At 33.3% G+C, this 22393-nt stretch overlaps 1 protein-coding gene across 1 annotated transcript in view; it reads right to left on the bottom strand.

Annotated features, from left to right (window-relative positions):
* The window catches only part of KIF6 (kinesin family member 6), a gene marked incomplete at its 5' end in the record, with an annotated part of 207295 nt that overhangs the window by 88766 nt on the left and 96136 nt on the right, over window positions 1–22393 (bottom strand). Inside the window, 4 exons of the mRNA XM_010006127.1 lie at window positions 11044–11147; window positions 14663–14749; window positions 17082–17225; window positions 19301–19507. Coding sequence (XP_010004429.1) covers window positions 11044–11147; window positions 14663–14749; window positions 17082–17225; window positions 19301–19507 — 542 coding nt within the window. The remainder of the gene's footprint in view (window positions 1–11043; window positions 11148–14662; window positions 14750–17081; window positions 17226–19300; window positions 19508–22393) is intronic.

Genomic DNA, 22393 nt, shown 5'->3' with positions numbered 1-22393 from the left:
AGTGGAATAAAAATTGGAAAACATAACAGATAAGTTTTGTTATTTATGTCCTCCAGACTCCACCATGGCTAAGAGTTAATTCTTAAAACAGGAGAAAAAGGAGAGATGAGAACGACCCTCAGTTTCAGATAAACTGCGCTCTCCCATTTCCATTACTTCAGTTAAAGAACAAGATACAAATATGTTGCCTATACCACTCATCATATGTGCAAATTCACAACTTCTGAATTTATATAACACTCCCTGAAGTCAGTGCGAGCTGTATATGAGAAGGGATTAAAGGAGAGGGTATTTAAAGAGATACACTACAGAAGCACTACTGGCATTGACTTGCTTCTCAAGTTGAAAGACTACAAAATCACTGGTAAGAGAGAACAAAATTTTACTTATTGCTAAATGATTTTTTCTGCATTAAGAGTCCAACAGAACAGAGACCAGTAGTATGAGAGGATATTCTTACTCTCTGTAGACACACTAAGCACAATGAGCAGAATTAATCCTTCATACATAGCATAGACATTTGTGTAAGCACTGGGAAAAAGAGGCATTTATACTAGTAATGAGAATGCTATAGTGATTACACAGACTGAAAGTCAGTCTTTGTCACTGTCTTAAGCACCATATTCCAGAGAGTAAGAGGAAACAAAAAAATATTATTTATAACTAAACTCTAGACTGACTAAATGAAGACAACTATAAAAATTGGCCTTTAACTTGAATGAGATAATAGAAAAGAGATACTTTAAGCTTACTAAGACTACCTGCTTGTAAGGTACTAAGATTACCACAGATTTAGGCTATCAATTAAAAAATTACAGTAACTTGCATCATTACCAGAATAACACTGCAGAAAGTTACATTATTCCAATAGAAAGAAAGGGAACATATAATTTTTGTAAAATAATGCTCTATTTTTGAAAATTATTACTATATGCCAGTCAAGTGTCAAGGTTTATTTGTCAAAAGCAACAGATTAGCCAAACTGTAGTTAATGTTATGCGCTGATATTTCCTCCTTCTTACATTACCTTCAATGTGTTTGGTATTCTTGAAAAAAAAATCAGGCCAATTAATTTTTGTTGTCTCAAGGACTATACAGAAGTCAAAACAGATTTGAGCACCAGAAAACAGTCCAGTCAGAAAAAAACAGAATGTAAATAAAAAACTATAAATTAATTCAGCCTCCTTGCCAATTCTAGGTAACAGGAGAATCTTAAGTGTATTTTTAGATAATTTTTAAAAATTTCATCTTTACATTAGAACAAGAACAGACTAACCCAGTCTAAAACCTACAAATATCAACAACAACAACAAAAAAAACAAACACAAAACCAGAAACAAAACAAAAAAAAAGCCTAGTAACAGGTAACTCATTCTTACTCACTGGGCAGAAACCTCAATAAAGAGATGGTCAACAGTAGGAATTCTATTTCACTCTCAAGACCTTTATAAAAATACTTAGCCTGCAGTCTTCTCACTGCTCAGCTTAGAATGTCAAAGCTACTCAGCTTGATGGGAAAAAGCAAAGATGGAAACTGGGAAATTAACTGAAATCCAATGGAAACCTAATTATGGGGTTAGCTACAAACACTGAATTGAAAATTACTGAATTGCTTGCGAGTCACACTTAATTACTTCAGCAGAAATATTCAATGTGTATCTTTATTTCAGAATTTGATACTCTTCTATTGTAGGATGGGTCAGTTTAGGTTATTTAAATTTAAGATGTTTTTCTTATGCTGGAGAGTACATCAGAAAAGGATGCATTAATCTGAAATAGAAGCACCAAGCCACAAGATACTTGCACTGCAAGTACTAAACTAACATAAAAAAACCTTAAAACTATACTTTAGAAATGCTACAATTTCTATTTCAATGTAGAAACAAATATTAAACTAATAGTCTTTTATTTGTTGCAGTTACTAACATTAGCAAACCAGCTGCTGCATTTTTCATTAGTTTTAGCTTACCAAAGCTCTCAATAAGGTTTCCATGCAGAATTTGTGCAAAGCAGATCTGAAGCATGGATATCATAGCTAATTTTGTGACAGGAAGAAATATTTAAAATCAGCATCAGACGAAAATCCCCCTTCTAATTTCTGGAGATCCAAAATGGTTCCCTTTTTTCCTTTCCTCTTGTATTTTGTTAGGTAAAGGAAGTTATAGACCATAAAATATTCATTATTTCATGTCATTACAGTTGATAAAGCCTAAAAAGGGGATTTTTTTCATACGTTTTCATTCTCTCTTTCAGGATTTGGAGGTTTTGCCATAGGAACAGCAGGCCTAACACACTAAGAGCAAAAGTGTGCTGAAGCCTATTGCCAGAACCCTGCTGTATCAGGAAGAATAGTTTTCCCAACAGAAATTCCCCAAAGGAGGAAGCATATGAAAGTATCAAACAAAGACCCATGTTCTGTGGAAACTGGCAGTAAACAAAGAAATGGGGTTTTCTTTCTCAATTTTCATCAGAAAAAGAGAAAGAAGAAAAAAGAACAAACAGAAAACATGAGTAAAAAAATTCCACACACACCCCAAATAATTTTCTAAGTCAACGCCAAGGTCACAGTATCACATCATTTATGAGATTTAAAACTCATTTTGATAGTGGCCTTACACATATTAACACAGTACAAAACCAAAGCTATTGAAGTGCTGATCCAGGTAAGTTTGAATTCTGATAACAGACTGAATGCAAACACAAGCTGTGCCAAGAACAAGTCTGTTCTTACTGGGAAGAAAACTCACAGAAAAGCAGCCCTTAACAGCTGGGATGGAAACGTTTTTAGCTGTGCTCTCTGGATGGTGACTACAAACCAGTTCTGAATTTATCTAGCAGTTCCCTCTTTACAGGTTTGTTTTTGTGGGTTATTATTATTTTTTTTTTCACATAAACACACTGTACTGCAGCTCACAGACAGCTTTTAGATTTTCAGGTTTAGTTCTTTTCTCTTACTTTCCACCTCTCAGGAATTCTTTTTTAATGAAGCCTTCTTATTACTGAGACCACACAGAAATGAGAAAGCTTTCTATCCACAATACCTCAGATTACATGCAATTTTTCTGATAGGCCAACTCCAGAATGATTAGATCACCATGTTCAATTTTACCCATTCATTAAATAACAGACTTCCATCTTTTTTTTTTTTTTTTTTAAATTACTTCCAAATCAGTCATGTTTGCATGAACTAGAATGCAACTGCCACAGCTGAAGTGCATCAGAAAAGCACTCCTAGCCAACTGAGAATATGTTTTTAAGGTTTAGAGTTCTCAATAGCATGCAGGATGCATGGTCTCAAAATAAAGATTTTTGGAAGGACTCATTTTGACCTTGCTTGATGTGCCATGATTCATTTTTGGGAGAGCATGCCTTTTAACCCCTGATCACTGACACTGTGTATTATGTATCAAAACTAAGTTCATCTAAAGAACAATTAATTTCGTGTGTCAACTGTGAACTTCGTGACAAGCAAAATGGAAATTTTTATGAAAAATAGGCTACAAACAAGCAAGCTACTGAAACACTTGTGGCAATCTGAGAGATTGCTTCAATTAAAGAAGTTTGCTTACTTAGAGAGTTGCAACAGCTCTCTTGTTGGTAACATATTCCATATCAAGTTTTTTGGTTATATTTTCATTTTGAAAATTATCTTTGAGTTTAATAATTATGTTTATGTTGCTAAAAAGAAAGTAACTCTGCAGTCCCATGTATTTTATGAATCTATTTATCTAAAAATGAAAAACAGTTGAAGCAGAATTGCCATTATATTTAATAAGAGCTACCCATATTAGTCAGCTCTGGGTGTGCATCATTATGGGAAGACCACAGAGATTCTAAGCAGGAAATTTTATCAATAATGCTATGGAAGACAGGAAAGAACAGGGAAGGTATTTCCAGACATTTTTGCTAATGGCATGACAAAGATGATACAGTCCACATACACCTTGCCCTGAGAAAAGCTGTAATACATTACTGATGGGTAGTGGACATGGCAGCAATTGCCTAACACATAATGGACATACACACAGGATAATGCTGTATTCTATATCGAGAAATAACTGCAGAACCTCTAATTGAACAGAAGTGGCCTATATAATAAATATATATTTATTTATATATCTATATAAATATTTGTTTCTATTTATATATATTTAAATATATAAATATTTATTTATACATATTTATAAATATATAAATATTTATTTATATTTCTATAAGAAATAATTAAGTTATCTAAATAGTAGAGCTGGCTACCTGAGCCATTGTACAAATCCCTCAGCTGGTACTTGTTAGAGTAGTTTTATTAAGAAAGTCCTGGAATAGGCTGCATTGTTTTGATGCAGGGAAGTAAGAGCAGTAAGTCATTTAGTGTCTTCTGTTTCTACAGTCTGGAAGATTTTTTACATATTTATTTTTCCACTTTAAATATCTCTGCAGTGCTGTAACAACTGAAAAGTTTATTATAGGACAATAAAGACTTAGGTCCCCTTTCTACTACTGATAGCAATGGAATGAGAAAGCCTAAACATATCACAATTCATAATGAAGTGTTTACGTGCGTACGTATGAGGAACTCAAGTAATAATAATGCTGCAAACTACAAATTCTTTGTAAGGTTCAGTTTCCTCCAGTAAACTGTATTCTAAGCCAATCTGTAAATAATTGAATTAAGCAAGCAACTGTGTTTTAAGAAACACTATTATGTGTGAAACTAAATTAATTGCTCCAACTAGTACAACTTCAGCTTTTCTTTCTTTTTTTTTTTTTTTTTTTTTTTTTTTTAAGGAAATCTTTGGAAACTGATGATGAGGTTCTGAGGCACCACTTACTTCCCAGGAGTCATTTTCAAAGGCACAGTCTGTTAGACAGATGGACTTTCTATTCCTAATTATCCAATATTTTCAGCAAGGGCCAAGTGCTTATAAAATAATTCATAATAGAGCAAGGGCACACTCTTCCCTACTAATAAGGAGTAGAAACAAATGGATTTTTTAATACCATGTGCATTTTGTTAATACTACAGGCAACTATTACGATTTATATGCTGCCTCTTCACAGAGCCATTTAGGCTGGAATCCAAAGACATTACCTAAATGCAAGCTGGCATGGAACATTTTTTTCTCCATAGTATCAAGCACAGTTACTTGAGGGTAAAGATTTTTAAATCAGGATATCTAATTTTGTAAAGCAATCAAACAAATATATCATACACACAAGTGAATGATTATCATTAAATACTTGTACTGCATAGCAGAGAAGCATACACCTCTTATTACAGATATAATCCACTTTTTTTTTTAATTGTTAGATATAAGGGCTACCTCCTTATGTGAGCAGATTCTTCTCAATTAGATGGCTACAATGTGGCAAAACAGATGTAAAGAGTTTCTACACAGTTGAAAATCGCTCATTCCAATGTTAAAACGCACACATCTAAATGTATAAGTCAGTCAAGGAGAGATTTGGCATGGACTATAAAAAGACTAAGACTGGTTTATACTGGAAAAAAGCAAAGCAAAACAAAAAACCTCACTAATACTACACATGCAAATGCTTTTGCAAAGAAATGTGTCAAGTAGCTTGCAGAGTAGATTATTTCCTTTAACAGCACTTCATAATAAGAAAACAAATGTACATATATAAAGAAACACTACGCACTGCCAGCTAATATTTGTTGTCATTATGGTAGTCATATAATAATCACTACAGTATATCCAAAAGTAGCAAAAGAAAACAAAGGTTCAGTTTATCAATATTTGAAAAAATGTGAAGATCTCTAAGCAGAAGGTAGCAAGAACTTGAAATAAAGAACACAGGATAAGCATAAAATCTATTTAAGGAAGTAAAGGGACTCATATGGATAAACATCAAGACATTCCTACAGTATAGAAGACAGAGGTAGTTTTGAAAAAATAGTGTAAAGTGTCACTAACAGGTTAATAATTAGATGTAAAAGCTCAGAAGTAAAAATCTTTCAAAAAGTATTTAAATTGCCAAAAGATGCAAACAAGTATTTAATGGCACTTTCAATTTAACTGAAGAAGCATTCAATGAAAATCAGTGAGATTCAAAAAGGCTGCTATAATCAGACATTTTTTTAACATATGTATTTGGAAATGGGCTAAATAATAAAATTCAGCTAAGATATCTTTTCTTGACACACCTCATTAATATATTATATTCCATTATCTTTCTTGAAACAATGTGACATTGCATAGCTGGTATACTTTTGAACATTAGAGAGCAGAAAATAGTATGTAGTCTTTTTCCACACCCCCCCTCTTCCTCTCCATGGTAGAATAAACTTGCTCACCTTTGAAAAGAACTTTAAATTATCACTCGATAGTTTTAGTGTAAAAGATATTTTTCTATTTCTTAGGTCAGTCACCTTGCAACAATATAGCAAGATCAAAGCAAAGTATTCATACATTAAGCATCCAGCTTAGGAACTTGTACTAGGAATCTGAACTTCCGACACTGTCACTAAAGATTTTATAACATGCAAGAGAAAAAATGCCCTCTAGAGAAATACACTGATTTAATAGCATTCTAAATCAGGAATCTAAGCTAGATGTTAATGTGAGACGTATCAAGACTACTTGAGAGTTAAGGTAGCTTCTCTTCTCTTGACTATTTCCCACTCAGCTTTTGTCAGCCTGTCTGCTAACTTCTCCACAAATCCACTGTCTGCAAAGCTGTGCTGACATAAAGCAAGGTAATACGCTTCTATTTCTTCCACCTTGCAACTGAAATTGAACACTGACATCAGCAAATAGGAACATTTGCTCTGCTTTGTAACTGAAACCATTTGTTCAACAGCTTAAGTATGAGTAACTGTTAAAGCTTTATATTGTACAACAGTGCAATATTGTTAATACCATGATAGCATACAGATGTCACAATGTTGAAACAGAAAAATGAAAGACAGAAAGAAGTAATGAGAAATCCAGAACTTGAGTAAGATGAACAATATATGACTGTTGAAGCAAAAAATAGAAGCGTCTGTAATAACATATGTATCTGAAAGAAATAAGGTAAAGTTATTAATAAATTAAAGTGCTAAGCCAGTATTCCGGTCCTGTTCCTAGAGAATTCCAACTGGCTAAGGCTCTGGAAGCGTGGGTGCTCTGGAACCACCAATAGGACTTTGATTTGAAATCCTTTCTTTCTGTGCACACATTGTAAATTGCTAGCGAGCTCCCTTAAAACAAAAAAAATCCCAAATGACTCAAAGAAAAAGAACTCTCCCTTTCACTTTTGGCATGCTTCTCAAAAAAATAAGCAAAACCAAACAAACCCTCCACCCCCCAAAAAAATATTAATTTGAATGCCTTTTAATTCTATTCTAAAGCATAATACAGAAGCCTGTGAGAGTATATTTTCCTTCTATTTGGGATGCATGACATTATTTTCTATATTAAAAAAGAAAAAAAAAAAAGTCCAAATCAGTGGGGTTTTTTGTTGTTTTGTTTTTCCTAAAAAAGAAACTAATTCTGCAGCTCAAAGAAATATTTAGAGATCAGCCCTTTACAGCTGAGGAAGTAGATGGTAAGATCCAAAGCAAGCAATTCAGATTCTGGAAGCATTTTATGAACTACATTCTGAACTACTTATGTAGTCTAGCTGAATTTTTTTTATGCAAGCTTTGTTGTATTATAATTTAGCATTGACAAAAAAAGTCAAGAGCATTTGTTTTCCATTTTGTTTTAAATTTATGGAATGACAACGTGACATTGCAGTGGTTATAAGGACTGCCTATTTGACAATTTTTTTTTTCTCTTTCATTAAATGAATAATAATGAAAAAAAAATCTCTGAATACACTATGATTTAAATGAGGAAAAAACAATGAAGAACAAACTACCGCTTATTCACAGACTAACTTCAAACACCTAGCAATCTAAAGTGCATTGAGTGGCACACTGATTTCATTTGGAATGCCCTGAAACTAAACAAGTGCAATTGAACTCATTATTGTAAGAAATTTATTGCATTTCTTGACTTAGCAAGTCAACGAACATACAAAGTATCATTGTAACATAACATTTATATTTATTTGCAGGGCAATCACTAACACTTCCTGCAACATATGTAGAGAGCAAAAAAGCCATGCATTACCATAATTTATTAATTTATCAGGCTATACACACATGTCATTGGACCCAGTTTCATTTTGGCATCCATTTCCTACTGAAAAGTGTCTGAGACTTGTGCAGAAACTACAAAATAAATACGAACTTAATGCATTGAGTTTTTCATTGTCATGCTTTGCAACTTTGAACGTGTGCACAGAACAAAAGAATACATCTTTTAAAATGGCATAGAATGCTTTTGAATTATTATTTTTGCTCTGCAATCCCTTGAAATATGTGCTATGAACAAGTATTAAAACACAACCATTTTTTATGAGATATATTTAGTAACACTTCTCCTTACTAGTAAATTACCTTATTGGTAATAAATTCAATCATGGTAAGATTTTATTAAAGTTTAAGAACATTGAAAAGAAATATGTAAACTTGGATTATTTATATATCTATATCTATACGCATATACATATCGAGACACACTTTATTAAAGTTTAAACAAAGATATCCTAACTAAGCAGAAATGTCTAAATACTATTTGAAATCCATAATTATCCTAATAACAATTTCCTCTCTGGGCATATTAAACAAGCACCACTAAAAAAACAAACCAAAACAACACAAAAAAAGATTATACTGTTTGGAATCCCCTACAGTACCACTGCCCTAAGAACCACTCTTGGGTGGCAGTTCCAAATAAAGTGCAGAGCTGTATGTTGCATTATCACCTAGATAATGTTTCTTTTCCTGATCTATTATAACAATCTGATGCATATGTCTCCTGATAATTATAACATTCTAGATTTCACTGCAGATGCAAAACTAGATGCAAACCACAACACAGACATTTTCCAGTAACTGTAAAACATTATATTATCAGCCCTCATCCAGGTCAATACTTCTGTTTGGATTATCACTTTTACATTTGTTTTTATGGAATAAACACTCTAGATAATGGATAGCTTCAAACTTGCAAGGCTAGTCTCAATAAACAGAAGTGACATAAACATTTGCTGTGTTATGCACTGATAGACTCTAACTGAAGACAGAACACTTACATGTTACCTGTTGATATTCATAAACGCTCAGGATATTTATGGACAGGAGATTCATACAGATGTAAATCAATATGGCCATAAATACTATTGCCATATGAAAGGGAGCTCAAATGTATATGTGTTCAAAACCACAAAAAGACATTTTCACTGCAATTATTACTTTTTATACTATAATTTCATTATACTTTCATTTGGGTGTTTAGTCCACATCAGTTGTTTACCTGTGAAAACTCTCCTTGCAAGAAGATAAACAAAACGGATAAAAAAGCAGGTCTTCAGCATTTTACCCCACTTGAACTGTTTAAAAAAAGATTGACTTCTTTTTCATCATTCCATTCAACTTCAGCACACAGCATTAATAAGCCATTCTGACTCATGTATACAACAGTTATTCTCCAGCAGTATTTTCCGCTCTCTGCTTGAAACTAGGCTAGCCATTAAAAACTCTGTATATCCAATACTTTTTTCCATTTCAAGTCTATAATAAAAATAATGGTCTTTGAAGAAGACCATTATACAGCATTTATGACTGATGCGGTTAATTGTTTGAGGTTCTTCTTGTTTATTATTAATTCTCAGGAAAAATATTGTATCTCTGTCAGCAGCACACAAGTTTTTTCCTGCATTTTAATTGCAGAGCATGTGCTCCATTAAGAACTAATTTCTGAAACAATGAATACAGGCACTACATGAACTTGAGTAAACACAGTAAATGGTAAGTATAAAAATGTATGATTTTGTGTTGCCCTAATATAGCTGAGATCCTTGAAAGCTATTTCTCCTGTGTCTTATTGCAGCCAGTAACCAGTAGGATCTGAAGGGATATTTCTGGTTAGAATATTCTTCTGCTAACTGCCTATGTTGAAAATGACTCAGCTTAATGTTGTAAAAGGACTATGTACATAACGCTATCTAGCACCCCATTCTGATATAGATGTCATTTAGTTTCTGAATGAAAAAAAAAATCCCAAACAATCAAAATCAAGGATTAAGAATGACAAAAATCTACATGAGAAACTCAAGGTTCAAGATAGATTGTCCTCATGTCTCCAGAATCTCCTGGATGTCAGGGCAAGCTGTTAGCACTTGTAGTTTTCTTTTGGACCAGTTGCAAGGGAAATTAAAATAAGATTAAAAAGTCTCACAGATTCAACTTAGTTACCATTAATATAGTAACCAAACAAAAGCTCCAGGCAGTTACTACCTACTTCATGCAGCTAAAGCACAGATATTAAATAGGTTCATCCTACAGAATCAATTAATTTTTCGAAACTGGGAATTGAATTTAGTTATGGTGAACATCTATAAGCAAGTAAATATTTCTACATTACACATAGAAAGTTCTTACATGCTGCACGGATCTGTTACAAAAAGCTGTAAGATGTTACAACGCTTAGGTGAATTCATTGTGCGTTTTCAATAGCATGCACAGTAAAAAAACCAAAAACCAAAAAGTGAATATTTGGCTTTTAAAACATTGATTAATTGTGTAACAGAAATGCAAGATTTCTCTTGGCATATGTTGAACTAACACTGCAGCAGGACACTTCTCGGCACAAAGAATATTTCTTGAATTGTACTCAGATCATATAACCAGTTTTGAGTGAGACTGTTTTATAATTCTGCACTATTATACAACACTCCTTTTTGCCTGGCATCTGACAGGCATTCCCAACCTTTGCATTTACTTCACTTCCTCAAAGCTGAGGCTGCAAAAACAAAGCCAGCAGCCTAGTACAGCTTTTCATGGAAAAATGCCATTCTAACCTGGCACCTAACTTTATTATTCACTCGGAGAAGTTTAAAACTCTGAGATGAATTTAAATGTTTATGCCAACAAAGAAACTGATTAGAAGTATCACCAAAAAAGAAGAAAATGAAAACAATGTAGGCCATTACTGAAGTAGCTCTTCTTGTGAAAGCTCTGAAGTTCTTTGCTTGCCAGTCACCAGCGCCAGCTCATCCTTCAACTCCTGGATCTCCTTTTTCAGTTGGACAATCATCTATGAACAGCAAGGCATAAACCAAGCATCACCTACAAATTAATAACTAGTTTATGATTATTACATTAGAAGGCTGAGTATAGGGAAATATTATACTTTGTTTTGCTCTTCTTTAAAAACAGTTCAAATGCCTCTAATACACCAGGCAATCTTTTTCCTTTTCCATTTATAAAACCAAGAAAAGTCTTCCAAAGTCAGTAAATTCTACGTGTTAGAAGACATGGCTGTCCAGACAGCGGTCAAAAAATTATTTGCAAAAGAGATAAAAAATTGCCATAGGAATAAAAAGAGCTTTCTGACTAGGTTTGCATGTTAGTAATGAAAAGACATTTAAAACAGAATCGATGTATTTGCTAAAGAAAGGACAACTACACACTCAAAGTGGTTTTTTCTTAACCTTCACTTCAGAAACAGCAATTCCAAAACAGTATCTTAGCATTTTAATCTTTTTCAGGTAACATTCCTTTCTTATTAGAATGATAGCATACTATAGTTGTAGGATGCATCAGTTGCTAAATGAATAGCACAAATCAAAATAATGTAATTAAATTGCATTAATGAATAGTAATGATTGAGAAAGTGACTTGGAGTATTGTACTAGATATTAAAATTCTAATAGCCCATTGGAAAAAATGTATGTATAAAACCATATTTTACAAATCATTAGCCTCCTAAGGCCAAATTCTACACTACAGGGATAACACGCAGATCCCTAAGTATAAAACACAAATGAGAAAGTTCTTGAATACTTATGATTGATCATTTTAAGGATGCACTGCCTTATAATGGCTCAAATGTAGGAGGAGTCCACTGGTATTTGTAGATGGATAAGAATACACTGATGCCATGTGCAAAATAAGTTTCCAATAGAACGATGCTTTCAAGGAAAAAGGAATAATTTTTTATTGCACATACTTTCTAGAAATAAGATGGGTGAAATTAATGACTTATTTTCTCTGAATGTTAAAATTCCTTCAAACTTTTTTATTTCTTTTAATGTTTAAATATTACAATTACTTCGTAAACATTGAATGGGTATTTTTATTTCAAAAATAGAAAATATTCCCCACACAAATGATTATTTCTTTGAACTCTAAACTTACTGATAACATATTTGTTACTGTAAAAAATTAAAAGCTGATTTATACCATTTTATGTAATAATGTATTAAGGTGGTAAACTGTCAATTACAGATGTTGCAAGAGTGCTTCAAGAGTATTGTAGGCCAAACATTTTAACTTGATTTTAGGTTGTTTCACTCTGGTGCCACATTCTGATGCAGCCTGTGGCAATTGTTGAGTCAATAAAATAAAATTTGGGGTTGAAGTTTAAATAGGCAGAAAGCTGAACTGATAGCACCACCCCTGTTCAAGTCAAATCTGTTAGCGTGATTAACCTCAATCTGACAAGAACACAAATACAATTTTCAGGATATGGATAAAAGATTGATTTTCAAGAATTAGGAAGTCAAACAAAAATATACAGAAGAATTATATATATATTTATATATATATATATTTTATTTTTTTTTAATGAATGCCAGAGGAGATTACATTTAATTTTGGCTCAACTGTTTTGATTTCAGTTTAAACCAAATCCTTTAGTCATGAGTGAGAGAGGTTCACAGATGAGCTGCTTAAAAAGTATAATGGGTACAAGTTCATCTTTTTAGTCAGATACACAGTCAGGAAGTCTCCATTGTGGAAAATAAAGTTTACAGAACAGTAATTAGATCTACTGAGACTATTGAGAGGTATTATGCAGTCCCTTTGCAAAACATGCATTCTACTTAGAGGTGATAAATACTGCTAATAAATGGCATTTGATTTTATTAAAAAAATCATGAATAAAGCCTCTGTCCAATAGTCCCCTAACACTCCCCATAAATAACTAAATTCCTGATTGACATAAGAATTATATATATATTTATATATATATATATTTTATTTTTTTTTAATGAATGCCAGAGGAGATTACATTTAATTTTGGCTCAACTGTTTTGATTTCAGTTTAAACCAAATCCTTTAGTCATGAGTGAGAGAGGTTCACAGATGAGCTGCTTAAAAAGTATAATGGGTACAAGTTCATCTTTTTAGTCAGATACACAGTCAGGAAGTCTCCATTGTGGAAAATAAAGTTTACAGAACAGTAATTAGATCTACTGAGACTATTGAGAGGTATTATGCAGTCCCTTTGCAAAACATGCATTCTACTTAGAGGTGATAAATACTGCTAATAAATGGCATTTGATTTTATTAAAAAAATCATGGGTCCAGCACTTTACTGAATAAAAAGTTGCACCTTGGGAATGTACTTTAGGTAGTTAAGATGAGCAACAAATTGCACAAAACTGCGCAACAAGCCCAGAACCATACAATGTCTAGTTACCCATGTTCCCCTGCTGTTTCTAAAAGGGGATGGTTTTCTAACTCTCAAGAGTCCACTTATGCTTTACTCGCTAAATGATCCTGCATAGCAAGACATACCACACTCATGGAATATAGCTCCACAGTATCTAATACATATTCAGGAGCCTGCAAGTGTTCCACCACAACTGCAAGTTTCTGTAGCCATGGAAGAAATTATATGTGTGATTTGCTGCTATTACCATTAGGAAAAAGGGAAGATAAGTAAATGGGATGTAGCAGAAAAAGTAAATAAACAAACAAAAGCATCTACATCTACTAGGACTTAGATCACAGAGCACATCTTCAAACAAATCTGGTAACAAGCTAGAAGGATATAAAATCTTTCAAAGAATAAAGTAAATTTTTGTTATGCACATTGAAAGAAGAAACTTGTTTTCTTTATGAGGCAATGCTTTGTGCTGTACCAAGGTGGATTGTTACCTCTGTCCTTCTCCATACTTCCTAAATCCCTGATCCATTCTGCAGAGCTCCTCTACTGCTCTTTGGGATGTGAACATCAGGTGAATGTTTTAGTGTGAAAACCTTATTTCTACATCTCATTTCCTTATCTTTTCTTTTTCTTAATGGTAATTTTACCATTAACTGAAGAACCAAAGTTCTTTCTTCCTAGCTGAAATGTTCCCTGGATCAAACTCAAGGAAGGACTGTATTCGTATTTTTCTTGGCTTTTTAATACACAAGCAGTTTCAGTGCAGCAGTGTGTCTTCATCAAAGGACTAGCAATCTTAGTGTACTTTTAAAGAGGTTTTGGGACAGACAATTATCCATTACTACGATTTAGAAACTAAAAACCCAAGAGAAGCAACAGAAAGATGATAATGAAAGTGGTCACTGCTCCTCAGATGTCTTAAGAGCTAAGAAAGCCATTAGGTATTTTATAAAGATCCATTTAATTACTATTATGCCTAGAAGAAAAGCATAAAAATAGTATTATTTTTATAGAAAAAAATAGAAAAATAGAAAGTTGCATTTAAAAATATCAATGGGGTGATTCAGCATAAAATCCTCAACTTCCATTTGACTACTATTTATTATTAAAATTTAAACCATGCAATCTCCTTCCCTCTACCCCCAGTCAACTCTCACCAATGTAGGGTCAATTTCTTCATTAATAACGACTTCATTCTTAATAAGAGCAACTCGCTGTGCAAATCTGCAGGTTGATATAGACTCCTGGAAGGGAAAAAGAAAAAAACAAGAGAGAGAGAAAAAAAGAAACATCAGTTGGCTTTGCACCAAGTAATTAGAATAGATTGCTAACGAAGTAATAAAACTAAGTTTCTGGGTTTTATGTATTTTACAGAACTAATCTACCATTTCATATTCCAAAACAACAATATTCAACATAAATTAAGTTCTCATATTAATGACAGTAACATATAAAACTGTCAAATCATACTACATATTTTATTGACCTAGTCAATCCCCTGATGTGTTTCAAATGAGTCCCCAGCTGGCACTAAAGGATAAGACAGCCATACTATTCTGGAAGTAAAAACTTTTTAATTATGAGAAAAAGAGAAAATTAAATAAAACAATTGAAAAAAGAAATGATACTAGAGAAGCATATGTAAAAGAAGCTAGGAAAAGACATGAGGTAAGAAGAGTAGAAGTCCAGGAGAAATGTGAAACAAGCTGGGAGACTTGGAACTAGGAGGCATAGAGGAGAACTATGATACCCCATAAAGAACTGTCAGATGATTTTTGAAAAAAAAAAAAAAAAACAGAAAGATGGTACAAGACCAAGGTTGTGGAGGAAACTCTGTGATAACCAGTGCATACTGCCATCTAGAATCCCAAAGCAGTGTTCCATCCTTTGAGTTCAGCCGATACCTATATGCCAGACCCTGCTAGAGAACTTATCACCTAATGAACAAAAAGCCAGCAATTGTTCTTAGTTCGCTCAAAGAATAAAACATCATGCGGTAGTGTTAAAAGTTCCAATAATGCTTGATACAATACCATTTTCTGAGATGTGCCAGTCTGCATTTAAAATATAAGAATTTACACTTAACTGCTACATTAAGAGAACTTTATATATACACATAAAATCAAAGAGTTTTCAAGGAAAGGAAAGGAAGGCCTTACAATTAAGAGAGCTGCACATAATTTTAGCCAGACTCACTTTTTGCTTCTGCTGTACAGTTTCTGTGTGATGACAATCAGCCAATGTGATTTTAACTAAGATATATATTAATTACAATTTTATGCACAGTAGACTTACATATATTTCCACCTGACATTTAAGCTCTGTTCAGTGTGAAACTTCTGTTAAATTAATGAGTAGCTAAACAATTCTGTCTTAAATGTTCATACATAAGCTCTATTTTTTCCATGCCATCAAAATGGTAATCAAACCTTACAGCTACTAATTTCCTAATAATTTTTTCTGCCATGCTTATTGTTACAGCACCTGAGAGGTTCATAAATTTATCAGAATTTGGGGAGCAGTGTAGGGAGATTTTAATTTGGTTTTGGAGCAGGTCTGCTTTCTAGATTGTATATGTTAAAGCAAGAACAAGAAAACTGTCAGTAGCCTACTCTAGATAATTGTTTGGGCTAAACATTCCCAAAATAGAAACGCAGATCACAATGTGAGATATATACACTTCTGAAGTCATATATGAAAGGGTGCCTCCCCCACAATTTACCTGGGTGCATTTGTAACCAGACATCATGCTTGCATAATTATATTAACAAATATAAAAGATCTGTTTTCATTTAACAGTCAATATTCTAAAGAAAAAAAAAAAAGTCTTCAACTAGATTAAGTATGGTTTTAGTATAATGTAATTTTAGTATAATGCTGTCCACTGTATTTTAGAAAACAATCTTAGGCTCCATATTTTTCTTTCTTACTTGCACCATTTCTGATGTTATAGAAAATCAGGAAACAGACTACGAATGGCTTTAAGCAGGGCTCTATGTATTCACATTGCAACATGTTTTAGTAAACAAAGAGAAGAAAACATCAATATATTCAATTCCAGGGCAGAAAATTGGTGAAGGGACGTAAATTTGTTGAAAAAATTCAAAAAATGCTAAATAATCTCACCCACTTCTCTCTCACTCCAATAAACTCTTCTAGTTGCACTCCAAAGAAGTCTACAGAAGTTCTGCAAAGCATTTCAGTGTATAACACATATAGATCTTACCATTATGTTCTGTAGAAATTTCCTTGGAAATATATTTTCATAACTCAAAGATTTATTGATTAAGAACACAGTAAATAAATAAAAAAAGATTTATTACTAGGTGCAAGTAGCTCCCCAAATGCTCCTTGACTTGATATTACTTAGAGAAAAGTATATTTCCTAAAGGATTCATCTACATCTTACTGCAATTTTCACTGATTAAATTATCTCCTGGAAGTGAAGTTAAAATATATTTTTAATAAGGATAAGAAGAAAAGCATATATACTTGAATTGTAAATTGTAATAAAAAAAGAGCAGTATCTTTAGAGAAGTGAAACATTTCTGCTGAAAGTAGATGGAAATAACGTACATCTATGTTTCTTTTATCCATAGAGAGCGTTGCTATCATGGTAGTCATGCAGTTTCCTCCCAGGCTGTCTCTTAGCACTGAGGTCATCATACAGTTTCGGTAAGGAATGTGGGACCGATTTTTCTCTGCAAGGGCAATCATTACCTAAACAATAGTAAAAAGGGAAAAGACTTCTGAATTTGCACGTCCATTAATGATTGACACAAAAGAGAACAAACCCAACTTGCTCAGAAACCTAAACTTCTGATACAACTATGCTCATGCACCCAGTTAGTTGCAAACTCACTGCTTTTGAAATAATTTAGACTTAAATTTCAGTGTATTCCTATGTCTTTGTAGGAGTTGAACCTGAAAGACCAAATAAATTTAATTTATCATACCCTGGCTTCACAGCCTCTCTGCAACATGGGAACTGAACATAATAAACTAAAAACCAGAGACTTTCCTAAGACACAGGAACTTACTGAAAATCTTCCTGATAATTTTTTCTATCATAATAAATAAAGGATAGTATTCAAGTAAAAAAATCCTTAGTATTTGCTAAAGCATGCTTTTAAAATGATACATTCTTAAAGCACATGGTTCTTACAGGGGTCAATAAATTTAATTCTGAGAAAATGCCTTGAAAAGTAAAACACAAATAAAAGGGTGCATGATTACAATGTACTGCTGGAAAGAAATAATTCAGGCTAGAATATATGTGCCTTGGCCAAAAAGGAAATGGTACACCTACAATTCTCAGTGTTTCTTCTCAGCTGTTTATATTATGGGACCTAATTATTATTAAATAAAAAGTTACATTACCTCATGATCTGTTGAGACATAAAAGATTTGATCTGTTAACTGGCAAGGCACTGTACTGAAAAACTGCAGCAATATGAGTTGTGTAAGCTATCCTAAATTATTAGGAGCTGATTTTCCTTTAATAAATGTTACACACCAGCATATATTTTGGTTATGTGGCACTAGATTTTTATTTTAGAAAATTTATTAGCAACTTTTTTTTGTTGGCAGTAGTTTCTCTTAATGGTCTTAAGAAAGTTAAAATTTCCTATTACTATGATCTTACACTGGCAGCCTTGAGAGGGATGAATGCATAATACAAATACTACTGTCTTTAAAGTTTTTTGGAAACTCAGTCCTGGATCAAGGTTTTCAAGTCTCGTACATTACAACCTGTTAGATGGAAATATGTTAAATTTGTTAGTTTATAATATTGTATATAACCTCACAGTAGTCAAGCGTATAGAAACATAGAACCAGAGAATTGTTTTGGTTGAAAAAGACCTTTAAGATCATGAAGTCCAACCATTAATCTAGCACATTGCCATGTCCCTAAGAGCCAGATCTATACACGCAGACTCCCAGTCTCTGCTACAGAGAGACTACAGTCTCAATATAGAAGATAGGAAAAGAGCCAGAGGGAAGTTACACTTTTTCTATTAGAAATGGTAATTGTGTTACAGATAATTTTTTTCTGAAGTTCATGCAGGAAGTCTGTAGCCCAGGTAGAATTTGAACCTTCCCACACTGGCACTGCAAAGTTATGTGACCAGCTCTCATGATGCAGAAGCCACTGTGCTGTCATGTGACAGTCACTTAACACAGAAGACGATGGCTTTCAAGTTCCTTAAGTAAAACCTAAATCACTACGTCAATCTTTACAATTCAATCAGGGAATCTGGAATAAAAAGAGGAAAAATCTGAAGGAAAGGGAAATTACATTCTTTCAGAAAGTGACAGACACCACCTGTACAGAATCTGAAGCTAGATCTTCTAACAGCCAATCAAATGTGATAAGCACAAAATTGCCTCATTTTCAGATGATAAAAATTAAAGAGTTATTACTCTCTTGATACAAAAAACGGTTCTGGGTTGATTTTTTTTTTTAATACTGGTGGGTCTAAGTTAAAAGGTCTTAATGATATTACTGAATCAAGCCTGTAATATGCTGATTTAAACATAATTGAAGGCAGAAAGTTTCACTTTGAGTGGATCAAAAAAAGATAAATTTTTTAAACATGGAAGCTGTCAGAAATGTTATTTTTTGTATAAATGAATCCAATATGAAACACAATAACATGGAACAGGTACAGTCATTCAAAAATAACTTTACTGAAATATTTGGAAATATTGTTAAGCATAAAAGAGCACTGCACATTGCTAAATAGTAATGCAGTCAGTATAGGGAGAAAAGTTTCACACTATCCCATTTTTACCTGTTCCAAATAATGCAATGACACGTTGATATATTTGGCTTCTGTCAGTAAGTGACCTCCTGCCCCAGTCTTTGCAACACGTTCTGATCCAGCGAGGTCTACCAGGTGCAATTTGGAGCGTCGAATAGTTGCAGATCCGGGTTCTTTGCTGGAGATGTGAATAGTGAAAATGCAGTGAGATCGGGTTGAAGCTTCATTCATTGGTGTCTACAATGAAAAGTAAGGAAGAATACTCAATGTTCATTAAATAAAAGCATTTACCTTTTTATAGCTTAAAAAATCTGGAAATTGACATCACCTATTCCTTTTCTTTAATGCCTGCACACACTACATATTAGCAGAACCCAAAAAGGTTTTACTTGGCACTCACATTCTGGCTGATTACTTGGATAAATTTAATTTTGGCAAATTGTACTGCAAGCAAGCAAGCAACTATCCTTGTTTCAAGATCCTTGAACAGTGATGCACACAAGTAAAGCAGCTGGCTTTACTATGCTGATAAATAGTGCTAGAAAAGGGCACCTTGATCAGAGGGAAATGTCTTCATTCCTGATCTCCAAGAGTTTATTAATTTCCCCATTGGTAAGCCCTCCTGTAGGTTGCTTGTTTTTCTAGAAAGCTGCCAGTGTAACTAAGACTAGAACTTTCTGTAAGGCTTTAGACTTTCACAGTTTCATTACTTTTATGAAAAAAAAGAAAATAACTTGGCAAAAACAGCAACAGGATTTTACATGGCACAACGGAGTTTTTGTAACAGGTTTGGCTTTAAATATATTTATTTGAAATAGCTACTGCCATCCTTTGGTAACTAGACACATGAAAATTCTTGGTCAATTTTTAGAGATACTTAGCTCTGGTATGACTTTAGTGGTGTTCCAAATTTAATTGACACAGAAAAATTTAAACAGTTCTCAGATATTTAATTTTAGATTTCAGGTGACTATATGCCATCACACATGCACCTTTGTTTACCTGACATATAAAAATTCTTTAAGCATCTAAAGCCTCTTTCATTTAGGTATATCAAGCTGTTGTTGGAAACTTAAAACTAAAATAATTTCTTATTATACAAATTTTATAAATGGCTAAATCTTTAGAAGATATATCAAGATGAAAGGCATACCATACAAAAAGTAGTTTTATTTAAAACCATTCAAAATATGTTATCTGGGCAGAAATACTTCGCTCGCATAAAAATAAGCTTGTGAAATAAAAAAATAAATGATATTGATTTAGCAACTAAATTATACATATTTACAGCTGCTTAAAATTTAAATTAAAAAATGTGGTCAATTTAATCTTTTGTCTATACTTTAGCACTCTGTTATTCTAGAGTAATTATTTATGCAGGCATAACCTGTGATTCATACTAGATATACCAACATATTAATTTTTTTCTCCATAGTCTGCTTTGGCATGAAACATTTTAGAAGTTAGAACAGACTGCCCATTTCAGGTGTTTAAGGTGTTGTCTTGTTAATCCAGAAAGGAGGGCTCTCAACAGAAAGACTGAAAGCTGAATATTCCTTTACCAGTAATAAAATGAACAGCTATACCTCCTTATGTCCTGGTTGAATTGTCTCCCTTTCAACTTCCCAATATTTTTTTCCAGCACAACTGAACTATTTTGGGAACTGATCCAGCTCAAAAAAAAAGTAAAAAAACCCAAAAAACAATTCTGCAAGCCATAAATATTTAAACTGGATTAGTTTCCCAATGCAGTCACAATGCAGCTTTAGAAAGCCATTCTGCTGGAATAATTGAAAATGGCAGCAATGTGAACAAGTAGGTGGTGTGTAGGACATTCTGTAATGAAATTAGAGCCTTAGCACCATTTTATTTTGGGCTGCTTTACCTAATAAAGCTAAGCTCAGAGGGACAGTGAGGACAGTTTTGATCATCTAGTTTATACAGATGAGGAATTTTGGAACAATATAGGCAAGCCATTGGCTCTGCTCAACTGCCTAGTTTCTAAGGATTTTGCAATCCTGTGAAATGCACATCAGAGCATGGGACTGCAGTCACATGCTAAGCTGTCTTCACAGGCCAAGTTTACCAAATGAGGGGGTAGTGACTTGTAACATGGGAATGAAAACAGGCACGGGGAAAGGTATAAGTATCTTTAGCTTTTACAAGTGAGAAAATACTCCCAGTCATATTTAAAATGCATTTATATTAAGGAAAAATTACATGCTATATAAATGTACTTTATTCAGTAATTCTGACTCCATAAGTAATCAGACCCAGCTTCACTTATTTTACCAAGAGAGCTATGATTTTACTACTCACAGCTCTGTCAAAGAAAACTGGGCATTTTATTTTACCCTCTCAAAATCCCCAACAAAATTAATATTTAAGGACATTTTCCTCAATGGAACTGATATTTGAGGACATTTTGCATTACAGTCATGGCATCAGTCACGTTACACTAAGCCTAAGCCAGATGGAATGTCAGTAGAGGTCTAGCTATGGAAGCACATAGCAAAAGTTGCTATGAAAGAAATAGAAGATATCAGTATACTTCAGAATAAAGATTCTTAAGCAAATTCAAGATTGACTATGCAGCAAACCATCATGAATTTAAAAACAGGCTTTTAGTTTAACCTGTTTAACCTCAACAGAGCCAAAAAAAAAGCCTTAAAGCTTATAAGAAAATAATATCAGGACTCTGAGTTCCAAAAGTTCAGGGCAATACTTGGCCTATTTGTTTTTACTGACTATAGCGATGCACTAGCCACAACTTGTTTTTCTGCATTTCAAGCAGGTCCTGCTGGACTGGTCATTAGAAATTCCGTTGGTTTTCTCTCCACAACTTCTTTCTTCATGTAAAATGAGCAAAGCTGATTTGGAAGTAATTGGCTGCAATCCTAACTGCTATTTTAACAAATTCCTTCAGAGTAGAACCATGCTTTAATCAATACACCAATACTCCTTTTTACAAAATGATTCTATCTCCACTTTGCAGATCCCATACATGGAAAGCTCTATTAGAATTCTTGAAGGAAGTGTAAGGCAATAAAAAATTAAACTGTTAAATAAGACATGATCGTGAAATGTTAATTGCTGTCATAATCCCCCACACTTTGCTACTTT

The sequence above is a fragment of the Chaetura pelagica genome, unplaced genomic scaffold (genome assembly GCF_000747805.2).
Source record: "Chaetura pelagica isolate M959 unplaced genomic scaffold, ChaPel_1.0 scaffold271, whole genome shotgun sequence".
NCBI lineage: Eukaryota > Metazoa > Chordata > Aves > Apodiformes > Apodidae > Chaetura > Chaetura pelagica.
This window is presented reverse-complemented; position numbering and strand designations above follow the sequence as displayed.